The sequence below is a fragment of the Scomber scombrus genome, chromosome 23 (genome assembly GCF_963691925.1).
Source record: "Scomber scombrus chromosome 23, fScoSco1.1, whole genome shotgun sequence".
In the NCBI taxonomy this organism is placed as follows: Eukaryota; Metazoa; Chordata; class Actinopteri; order Scombriformes; family Scombridae; genus Scomber; species Scomber scombrus.
Genome location: NC_084992.1, coordinates 5,854,205 through 5,866,527, shown reverse-complemented (window position 1 = coordinate 5,866,527; position 12,323 = coordinate 5,854,205). Strand labels below are relative to the sequence as shown.

The 12,323-nt window shown below is 38.2% G+C and overlaps 1 protein-coding gene across 1 annotated transcript in view; it reads right to left on the bottom strand.

Moving 5' to 3' along the window:
* col4a6 (collagen, type IV, alpha 6) overlaps positions 1-12,323 on the bottom strand; it is a 112,700-nt gene that overhangs the window by 20,928 nt on the left and 79,449 nt on the right. The window contains exons 3-15 of the mRNA XM_062445403.1: positions 12,055-12,189; positions 11,712-11,756; positions 11,101-11,220; positions 10,942-11,007; positions 9,731-9,766; positions 9,489-9,551; positions 8,884-8,919; positions 8,707-8,748; positions 2,975-3,067; positions 2,110-2,163; positions 1,866-1,928; positions 1,633-1,677; positions 1,263-1,316 (exon numbers count right to left, since the gene is read on the bottom strand). Coding sequence (XP_062301387.1) covers positions 1,263-1,316; positions 1,633-1,677; positions 1,866-1,928; positions 2,110-2,163; positions 2,975-3,067; positions 8,707-8,748; positions 8,884-8,919; positions 9,489-9,551; positions 9,731-9,766; positions 10,942-11,007; positions 11,101-11,220; positions 11,712-11,756; positions 12,055-12,189 — 852 coding nt within the window. The remainder of the gene's footprint in view (positions 1-1,262; positions 1,317-1,632; positions 1,678-1,865; positions 1,929-2,109; positions 2,164-2,974; positions 3,068-8,706; positions 8,749-8,883; positions 8,920-9,488; positions 9,552-9,730; positions 9,767-10,941; positions 11,008-11,100; positions 11,221-11,711; positions 11,757-12,054; positions 12,190-12,323) is intronic.

The following is a 12,323-nucleotide window of genomic DNA, read 5'->3' as shown; positions in this document are numbered from 1 at the left end:
CAACTTTGGTAAAAATGTGTTCAAGAAACACTGGCACCATCTGCTGGTGAACAAGAGGATTGCAAGAAAACACACAAACTACAGTATGCCTCTAAACCAAGGCCGTAGCCAGGATTTTTCAAATACCGAGGTCAAAAAGAAAACTACAAAATATACATAAGGTTTAAATAATCCATGATGTATTTAAAACGCTTTTTTGCTGTGCATTTCTCAGTCATGGTCACTCTTGTGTTCCAGTTCTTTCTTATTACTTCCAACTTTGCAAATTAAATCAACTCCTATTTCAGTATTCTACAACTTCCATGGTTGTATATTTAAAAATTGTATATTATTTTCTTTGTTTGTTCTTAAAATGTGAAATGGAGCACGGCCTGCTGGGAAAGGGAGAAAAGGGCTCATCCAATGAATGAACCGTTTGCAAAATCGGGTCATGTCCAATTCACAAATGTAGACAACATATTTCTGGCGATTTTCAAGTCGCAGTTCAACATCTACTGCAGCGAATATTTTTTCTGGAAGTGAGCACTATATAACTGCTACTTAAAAATCTCCAGTAATATGTTGTGTATATTTGTGAATTTGTGACGAATCTGCTGACGGAAGCACAACACAGCTGGAGCTGTTCGGTAAGGAAACCAGTTAAATTGGACACCAGTTGGGACACCGGGGCCGGTGAAAAAATTACCGGATTTCAAGGCCTCACTCCACCGCTGGCTATAGCCGACTACTTTCGTTTTGACATGACAGCGGTATCTGCAAGTACGTGTCACATGACGGTCCGTTGATGCAAGGATAATTGTCTCGTTGGCTATTTTCACTTCACAACAAAACGAAACTTCAAGAAAAAAATAGCGAGGACATGACCTCGGTGTCCTCAATGGTAGCTACGGCCATGCTTTAAACTATACCATACTGGGTTACATATAAGCTGGTTTCTTAATGTGAATCAAATATATTTGTGCTCAAACAATGACTGATCTAAGTATGCTAACTAAAGTATTAGTCAGTTTGTAGACTAAAAAACAATGAATATTAAGTTTACTAGTGATTGACACAATTGTGACAGTCAAGTCAAGTCTGATGCTGCAAATATTATATCACTATAAAAGTGTCAGACTTAAACAGTTAAGTATGTTGAATACTTGTATACTAACCACAAAAACTATATACTGTTTAGATTGGCACTATACAGTATAGTGTAACAATACCGTAAAGTACTGCAGGCCGCCTACACAAACACATACGGAATACTTTTCTTTTACCTTGGGTCCGTTGTATCCTTGTTGCCCGGGGTAACCTGGATCACCTCTATATCCCTGTATCAGAATAAATGTTTGAATTAATCTCGATTTACTGTATAAATGATGAAGCTGTTGATAACACACCACCAAGTCTGATAGCATAGGAAAATAATAGAAAAGGTGAAGCCAGAGAAAACAGCCATAACCTTCTGCATCATGGCCTTCCTTCTCATCCATTATTTTATTCTCCAAACATGAAAGGTGTACAAAACCACATTATGTCATCTTTTTAAAATCACTTAAAATGGAAAAGTTACAAGAGGTCAAAAAACTGGTCTGCACCTCACTGTGGATGTGTTCTCAACATTAGAGAAAGTATTACAAAGCTCACCTGTTGTCCGGATGCACCAGGAGGTCCGTTAAAACCCGGAGCGCCCTGTTTTGGGAAATTAGAGAACAAATCCACCACGGTTTATGACAGATGACCATAGAGGAGGACGGGAAACAGTACTTATCAGTGTACTGTGTATCGCCACAGTAGAAGACAAAAAACGAAGCTTCTGAATACAAGGCAATACAACATGTAATTGCATTCATGACTTAAAAAAAGCTGTTAGCTCTTACTCTTCCTCCAGGGTATCCAGGAATGCCCTTCTCTCCATATTCACCACGGTAGCCGAAAGGCCCCTGATATCAAGAAGAAGAGAAAAAAAAGGATCTTAAACCAGATTTTCTCTTTTTTATGTTTCTACAAAGTTTCCGTTTGGTATGGAGCTTTCACTTTAAAAAAAAAAAATCATCAGTATTTCAAGCTGCTTGTATAAAAATGTCATGAAAATGGTTCTAGAAAACAAACTAAACTACATACAGGTCGGCCAGCGTTGCCAGGGTAGCCACGGCCTCCCTTTCGTCCAGGTTCACCCTTTGAGAGACAGAGATAGAGAGAGCGGGAGAGAGAAAACAATGGTGAACTTGTGAAGGCCTCAATTAACGTTCTTACATTATTTTCCATGCTCTTTAAATATGAACTTACCTTTGTAAGTCCATGCAAAACAGTAAAAGAAAAAGGAAAACAAACAAAAAAAATGCCCAGCTGATATAGGACTTCATTCTTTTAAAACTGGCTTAGAGGATGAGGGGAATAAAATGTGGATCATGACGACGATGAAATGGACTCTGAGATAAGTGGACAGGCTGTGTCCCCCGTCCAGCCACAACGCTGCTCAAGCCCCCGAGATGATGCACTGCGCTGGGCTTGAAAATGCTGAGGAATCCAGGTTGGACGATCCAGATTATTCTCGTTTTAACGACAAGAGGATCGAGTGCTGCGTCTAACGTTCATTCATGTTCAGCTTTCCATGGATCCTGATCTTGTTTCTAAGACTGAATTCCTAAATTCTTGACAACCACTGGATTTTAGTTTATGTCTCTGTCAAAGTTAAATAGGCACATTTAGGTTCTTCCCACAAAACAATTATCAAAGATGGCACTAAAGGATTAGACAGATGATAAATTGATTGTTACTTGGATCTGTGTCGAGTCCACGACCACATTTACATGGTGAATTAATTTGGCATATTGTAACATACTGTTGCACAATATCTTAAAGCCTCTATTACTTTTTAAGCATTTTCTGACATTATTACTGAGATACCTTTTTAAACGAAAGGTCACCCACACGTCATCCTGCCTGGCTTTAGAAACTATGAGAGAAGTTTGGTTTTCCAACAAACCTGCAATCCTTTGTCTCCTTTGGGAAAACCCACAAACTCCACAACGCCATTGATCATTGGCTGGCCAGGGTCACCAGGCAAGCCCACGTCGCCCTGAATGCCGTAACCAAGGAAGAGAGAGCTGTTGCTTTACACCGAGGCGACGGGGGCGAGGGGTTTCGAGGAAGAAGGGGAAAGGCAGTGGAAAGAACGGCAGAGCTTTGGGGGCATTCGGGTACTGTTGACTGAAGGATGGGCTCTGCGTGACAGTGGATGAGGCCTCTGGAGAGGTTGTTGTGCACAGATTGAGGGGAGGAGTGAGGAGCTTTTGGGGTGACAACGAGAGGCTGGTCCTTGAAACCAATATAAAGTAAAATGCTAGATGTGAAAGGTGGCAACCTGGAGTTTTAGTTACCAAACATTCCTCACAGACCAATAGTCTCTGGAGGCAGAAAATATGTCATTGATTGAGTCAAAGGTGTAAAGTTTTAACAGAGTAAGAACTGATATATGAACAGCTTCAGTAAAATGTTATATAATGGAAGGTTAAGCCACTTTAAATCATGATGTTCCTAGTATTCCTGAAAAAGGATTTCCTCTCTGTAGTCATTCCACCTGTTCATACTGACCATTAGAAGATCCCCCTCCAAAAGTTCTCCCAATGTTAGTGATGGGGGACAAAATCTGCATTATTAAAATCCAATGTGTCTAAAGAAGAAGCTTATATAAGACTAAAGCAGTCTGAGTTAGTCAGATGAAGTGGATATCTGCCACATTCATTGTCTTTTCAGTAAAAACAAGTTCTGTGTTTCCCTGTTGAGCTGTGGTGGAAGTATATTAACAAAAAGAGGGACTTTGGCACTAAAAAGACTGTCACATTGAAAGCTATCTACTTGATTTTACTCATTTTATCTGAAGCTTCATATTAGCTTCAGATAAACTTTAACATATACATTTTTTCACAGAAGGAGGACTGTGGTTTTCACCCCCCATCATTTACATTGCAATTGCATTCTGAGGGGATCTTCTAATGGTCAGTATGAATAGAAAGGAATGATTACGGCAAGAAAAACATGTGTTCATGTCCATTTAGGCACTTAACTATTGTTCAGGACAGACTTTAAAAATTGTGAATCTGTTTTTTATAAAGCTGAGATATATCATACTTAAATGTAAATTACTATTTCCTACAACAGGACTGCATCATTACATCAATAAGAAGATTCTGTTGGCAGTTTAGCGGAGTAAAAAACAACAACAGAGATTAATTCTGCCTCCAGAACAACTCTGTTTTTACTGATTGTTTTAGGACGAACTCCAACCTGCCAGGAGAAACATGTACTGATGCTCCTTTGGTGGATTTTTAAAGTCCGGACCAACCTCTGCTCCTTCGACTCCTCCCTTTCTACAACAGCACGTCCTCCTCTCCATGGCCATAAAGCTTACTGCAATCACTGCTCCTCTTCCTCTTTTAATCTTTAGTTTCTAACATTGCACTGCCTGCTGTGTGGATTTAGGGATGTCATTTTTGTGATCAAACCCCACCACATCCATGTGTGATATGGATGTGAGTGTGTGTGTGTGTGTGTGTGTGTGTGTGTCGTGGAAGCGCTACAACCTCAGCTCCTTCCCTTCACTTGCTGTGTTACCTTATCTCCTTTGTAGATAGTGAGTGTTTGTTCGCTTCTTAGCGACCCGTCGCCGGGAGTACCACTGGGTCCTGGAAGACCCACGTCGCCCTGGAGTCCGAAATACACACAACACACCGTTAGCCAATCACGAGAGAGGGGGAAGAGGAATGAGGTTGTGATGGAGGAGGAAAAGATGAGTGATGAAAAGAAGAGGAGGAAGGGGCAGAAATGACAAGGGAGCAGCAAATGATGAAAAATAAAGAAGTAGAAAAATGTGAAGGGAAATAGTAGATGGATAAGTAGCCAAAGGTATGGGGACACTTTCACATTACACATCTGATTCCCAAACCATCTGTATTAATCTGCCTGTATAACATCTTGTACAGGCTGAACTATTGGGACTTCCTCTTCACCTCACTGCAGAAAATAATCCTTGGATCACTGACAAGTGGTCCAAAAATGCTGCTGCAAAACCTTTGCATTCATTGCCTCTGTGTTCAAGTCTTTGAGGCCTTCTGATCAGGGATTGTTCCTTCCATGCTCCAAACTACAAGTAGACTGTGTTCTTGAGGCTGTGGCCCCTAAACTTTGGATTTAAGACCAGTGGGCACCTTTAACTAAAACGCTTGTTTAGTTTCTTTTTACTCCTCCCTATGCCTGTATTTTATGTCTGTTGCTTTATTTTGAATAATTCAGACATCAGCTCATGAGAGTTATGAAATAAAATAAAAAACCTGCCTAACATTGTCTAAAATACCAACATATATTCAAGGATCTAGATGTCTCTTTATTCACAATAGGTCTACAGTCACAATCAGTGTGCAGAACACACATATCTTTAATGTCCAGGTGCTGAATCCGAAGAAATTTAGATTATTTCTGCTTAAAATGTCACATTGAACCATAGTTGGGTACATGTGCAGGATAAAAACAGCAACAAGACATGTTTTCTTGATGAAAACATTGCAATACATGTATTGCATTTAGAAAAAGCACAACTTCTGAGCCCTAACTGCCTCTTTACCAAGTTTTGATGGTTGAATGGGTATGTCTACAACCACGGAAGCAGTGGACATCTCCAGGCCAGACTCGATAAAATATATATCGTACCATGGAAACCAACACTGGGTAAATAATTTGTCCCAAAAACTAAATACTTACGATGTTATCAAGAAATAAGGTCAAAGAATTATAAAGGTGTAAACATAATAACTGAAAAAAGAATCAAAACAAATACAATAGCAACAAAAGTTGTGATAAATAGTGAACACAATGTTGGTTTGCATGGTACAACAGCTCCAGACCAAGAGGGTAAAGGGGTGTCATCATACTTTTGGCCATATGGATAGATAGATGTGAGATGCTGTTGAAAGCTCCAGGAAAAAAAGTCTTATTAGTAGACCATAATGTTCATGCTTCAAAGTAGAAACAGATCCAGATCCAGATCCAGAAAACAAAATTCACAAAAGAAAATCCAAAATGGAGGGTAGAGCAGTAAACGCAGTTGTAGGGGGGAAAAATTAGGAGAGAAGGAGAGGGAGAGAGAATGAAAGACAGAAGGAAAGAAAGAGAGTAGAGAGAGTGCAGGGATACTTTATCTTAAGTTCCTAATCAATATAAAGAAATTTAGAGCCCCTCTTTTCACGGGGCAAAAAAACAGAAGGGTACTTAAAGGACTATTTTAATTTAATCTAAAAAAACAACGGATCTCAACAGGCTAAACAGTAAATCCAGCTGTTCCCACATGCAACGCAACCCTGAATCTGTCGAAACGTTCAGTGTTTGAGGGTTTGGTTGAGCATAACATGCATGCAGTGTGTGTGAGGAAGATGACTGTTAGTACTCATCATGTGACTGTTCAATTAAAATGCGTGCATGGATGGAGGGGGTGAGGAATCGAAGAGCAGGCTAAATGAACTACAAATCCCAGAGTTCACCACCAGATGCCCAAATGTGCTCAAGGAGGGGGGGGGAGCAAGTGATTCCAGCACCCAGTCACAGTCCACAGATTATCCTTCATAAAAAACAGCTCAGAAATTTGAACATGGTTGAAGTTTTAATATATTTTCCTTATTTTAACTTTTTTTGTTTGTTTAATTTTGTAGTTTTCATATTTAATAACGTCAAATACTGCACAATTAAGCTAAGATCGGATGAGTTTCACTTCGAAATTTATACAAATTGAGGAAATTGGGACAATTTGAGGAAAAGAGGGAACTTCACCATGTATAATCTCTGAACTGTCATTCAACAGTAAGGGAAACAAGCATGTGATGCCACCGATCAACTCACAAACCATATTTAAAGCCCACTATATAAATTGAATCTGTGTGGGAAATGGTAGAAATGGAAAAAATTTGGATTGGGATTTTAATTTGATTTAAATATGACACATCAAATCAGACTCTGATGTGAAGCGTCGGCACATTTCAGCGAGTTTGTGACTTGTCTCAGTGGCAGCACAGATCATTTGAAAAGAACAAACCAGACTGAATCAAGTAGAGGTTCATGTGATCTTTTTATCATACAGGAAATGGATGCAACACACAGTTCAAGAGTCAATCTGGGGGATGGAGAAAGGAGGAGGATGCAGGGATGGGTGGGGTTAAAGAGGGAAGGGAGGGAAGGGTAAATTAATGTGTTGGACGGAAGAAGTGCGGGTTGTCAAACCACCACCGAGAATTTAACATGCACAGCATTACGTCCAACCAATCCATTTATTACAAACAAACACATTCAAGCAGGCATGCACACACACATTAATGCATACATAACGACGCACATGCAAATACACACACACACACACACACACACACACACACACACACACACACACACACACACACACACACACACACACACACACACACACACACACACACACACACTGGACCCAGCTAGAGCACTCTAAGCCTGCTGTTTTCATGGGCTGGTCTATACAGTAGATGATGTTTATAGAGGTGACATGAGAGAAAAGCGTAAAATCCACAATGTTTTAACTCAAAGTGTGCAGTAAATTTTATGTAAAGAGTCACAGGAAAACAATATGGTCGGACACTCTTGGAGAGCAAGAAGAAAATGCACAGTATATTAACATCTTGCATTGTCTAAAATACTTTTGTTTTAATATGTATAGAGTAGCAAGTATTCTGATTTTATGACGTATGCCCTGATAATGACTGTGTGAGGTAAAAAAAAAAAAAAAAAAAGTCAGTGTTTCAAACCCAATTAAATTAAGGCTTTTAATAAACCTTTTCTCTTTGCTCTGCCTATTAGAGTGCCTGAAGAGTGTTTTATTGTCTGTGATCAACTTTTTCAACTTCATTAGCGATCTGGTTGAGCATTTGGTCTCTACGTAATGTCAGTGGGGCAAAAACGTTGTGTTTTGTTCATTCAGTGCAGCAATATGTCTAGCTTGTTAGCCAAATGTAGCGTAGCACAAAGACCGAAAGAAGCAAAAGTAGCTAGCTAAATAGCAAGTTAAAACATCTTCTAACAAGCCCAGAACTGTCTGAAAAGCTTGATTTTAAAGTAAAAATGAAGCTAGACTATCTCCTTCCTGTGTTTACATTATGCCTGGAACTTGTTAGCTAAGTGTACTGTAGATTAACACAATAACTGCAAGAATACCAATGTTTCTAGCTAGATAATTAGCTCAAAGCAAGCTAAAACATCTTCCAACAAGAGTGTTTAAATAGTAAAAATAAGGTGTTTTTCTCATTATTTATCTATGAAGGAGCAAGACTATCTCAATCCTGCTTCTTGTCTTTGTGCTAAGCTGCCGTAACGTCCTGAATGCACAACAGACACAAATGAAATTGATATTGGTTATTGGACTTTGGCCAAGATGGTAAACACGTTTACACTCCAAAATGTCTGACCTTTTCATTTATGCACAGTATTGTGGGTTTTATGCTGGCTCTGGTATTTGAATCCACCTCAAACTAGCTCCTAAAATAATGATACGGAGATAAAGTATCCTTAGTCTCACTCACAGTGGATTTGATCCAAATACAGACTATGTGAAGGTTTCTTGTCATTTCCAATAATTCTGCTTGTGTGTGTATATTAATCTCTACAGACACATAAATTAGTCTGACTTCTTCAGTTAGAGATGCATACCTTGTCTCCTCTCTCTCCTTGATATCCGTCACTACGGCTCCCCTAAAAACAACAAGGGTTAACAAAAAATGCACTTGGAGGAACAAGAACAAAAGCCTCTAAATGAAAAAACTGAGGCAACACTTTACATTTATTGCCTTAATATATTAAAGTATTATAGAAAATAATTTTACTTACCATCAGCCCTGGGGGACCGGGAGGACCGGGTGGGCCCTAAACCCAGACAACAGACCAAGACTCAGTTTCAGGTATAAAATCAGCAAGAAAATCAAATACAATATTTAATAATATAATATAATGGAAAAAAATAAATAATGAACATATGGATAGACGGATTAGTATCGTGTTGTAAATGTCAAAGAGTAATTTCTAATCATCTATGAAACACAAATCTGCATCTGCACCCTTTAAATTGCATTAAAACTTCAAAAGATGTACAACTAAAAATTAATAATAGATGATATACAATGAGATGATTTATTTCCATTTCATTAATCCTTTACGTTTGGAGCTTTTATATGAATAAGGTTTTTAATAATGCAATGTGGCATAACATAAATACTATAGCTATAACTTAAGAAAACCTTCATGGATCAATTAACAGTAGTTTATACAATCAGAGAAGATTTGGCACATATAACAGTTTTTGTTGTACATTTTCAACTCATTTACTGTAAAACTTTGTTAAGAAGTAATCTTGCAGTTATTATATGATCAGTTGCAACAAACTACAGTGCAGAAAATTGTATGTATTAAAACATAAAAATATAACATTTACATACAGCAAATCCTTCAGGCCCTCTTGGACCATTCAGACCACCTTGACCATCAGGACCTCTGATACCCTGCAGGGACACAACAAAACCAGGTCAGAACAGACAGTATATATATTGCTAATGCTTATTGGTTAATTACTAAATGAAATGACAAATTCAGTACATTTGGCGTATGTAACATATAACAAACAGTCAAGTGGAATGATAAAAATGCTTTTCTCAGTAAGTAGAAAAAGTAAAATTCTCACAGGTGCGCCGTCCAGTCCTCGAGGACCCGGTAAACTCTGAAAGAGAAGATTTTGAAGAAGAAAAAAACTGATTTACTACAAAGGACTCAAACAAATATCTCTAACAAGGTTTCACAATTATCTACAATTCTTTTTTAATAAAAGAAAACTTGAATAGTTTCATGTGAGTCCCACTTATCACCACTGAGTTATGTCCATTCAATGTAATCATGTAACAGTAGCACCATCTAGTGGCCAAACGATGTCAAAGCTTGCAGGCTGACAACAGAGCTGATATGAGTACAGTCATCGTCTATTACTCAATCACACCTACTAGAAATTGGTAACAAATCTTAAGGAAAATATATTTTGAGGCTCATCTATAAGTGTTCTGTACTAAATCTTGCACTTCATATGTTTGGATATCGTGTGAAGTGGGGGGGTGAAAAAGAGTTTTTTCAAGAATGTTTTGAAACAAGGATCTAGAAACAAAATAACGTATCTATACACACCAAATCTCACACTAAACTTTACACTAAATTTAATTTAATCTGTTGACTTTTAGTTATCCTGCTACTTCCTGCTACTTTCCCCTGAGGTGGAATAAATGACATTCAACCCCACTTAATGTTGCACCAGCATCTTAGACCAAAACAAATGTGCATGTTATTTACTCATTAAAGCTGAGAAAAGAAAGTGGCTCCTGAACCGACGTCTCACTAAACTCCGATCAAACTGTCAAACTAGGCATCAAATATATATGTACTGTTCAGCTACAATTTGAGGAAAATTTGTGACAGGGCCACCACGTTGGTAATGGACATGGAGGACACAGTGGGACTCACATGCATGCTCACAGTTGTATAAGTGTGTATATAACTGTGTGAGTATAAGTTACAATGTATAAGATAGTTTATACAAAAGATATATGCTTTGTTGAAATTGGGCAGACTCATTTAAAAGCAATCTCTGATGGAGGAATGTAGAAGAAAGAGTAGATGGGAGTGATGTAAAAAAAAAAGAAGGAAGAAGTAAGGTATAAATAAAGAAGAAAAGAAGAAATGAGTCAAACCAAATTTCCTTCCTCTTAAGAAAAGAGGAAGAAGTTTTACTGACACTCATTACTTAAGGTACACATCATTTTCTGCAGTAGTATTCACAAAGCAGCAGTAATAACACAGAAATAATACATGTATGTGTGAATTAATTTAAATATATGTGTGAGACCTTACCCGGATCTCGTTATCTGTTGAGATGAATCGAGGCTCTCCTTTCTGACCTTTTGGCCCAAAAGGCCCCTGTTGGAGGAAACATCATAGGATGATTGGCACAGGATTTATAAGACCTCAAATATATGGACTGGAAAATGAAGAATTGAAGCCCATCCTCACAGGGAAACCACTGGGTCCAGGTTCTCCTGTCCCATAGCCAGGCAGTCCCGGTTCTCCTCTGGTCCCGTTACAACCGTCCAGTCCGGTTGGTCCTCTGCCACCGTCCTGACCGGGGTGACCCTATGCAGGAGGAGAATAAAAAAATTTAAAACAATAAATTCAGCTTTAAAAACTTAATAATTAATCCATGCTTGCAAATCCACACATTTACAATGAAAAAAGGAAAGAAAAAAAGAACAGTCCAATAATTATCAATTCATTATGTCATTTAATTTATGTTATCTAGCCAGGAATAATATATGACCATTGGTTGTTTTTTAACTCCACTACTCTCTGACTTAAGTATAATAAGCTGTTTAATAAGCTTTAAAACCTTTTTTTTTTAATGAAAATGTAAAGAATCGGACAAAAAAATCTTTCTAAATGTTATTAAAAGCAAATATCACAGAGTTTCTTGAATGGTTAACCTAATAAGAGGACACTTATAGATAGAAACCAGCAAGAAAAATCAGTGACCAGCAAATATATCATCAGAGAAAAGAGAGACATTAATGTTGATATGGTTGTTTCTATCTCCTGTAAATGTGTCCTTATATTTCTGGTTTACTTACAGGTACTCCATCAGCTCCTTGGAACCCAGGCACTCCCATAGGTCCCTGTAGAAAAAAAATAATACATTGTGTTAATTTACAATCAAATTAAACAGTAACACCTGGTGGTGAAAACATGTTACTGCAGTTATGATGGGATATTATGTGGATGATTTTTAATATGAAATACATTAAAAATCTAAATTAAGTAATAATTGTTTATTGGTAAGGGTGCACATAGTAAGAAGGATATAGTGCAGTATTACAGCTAGTTCTCTGTCCTTTATTCCACTGTAAAAATAAAAATGTCAACCATGTTATTTCTTTTCTAATTCTAAATTATTTTCTAATCTACAGCACCCACTTTGTCTCCTTTAGGCCCAGATGGTCCTCTTATTCCAAGGTGGCCCTTCTCTCCTTTGGGCCCTGAAGCCCCCACAGGGCCGCGGGACCCCTCTGGCCCGCTCTGACCAACTTCACCGAGAGGCCCAGGACGACCCTGAGAGAAGAGAGGAGAAACGGTCACTTTATAATCTGAGAGAGGTGAAACAGACACTGTTCAAGGCTCCTAATGCATCATGTGTTTCCATATTTGTTCAGTCTGCAGGTTTTACATCAGTATTATCAGGTTGT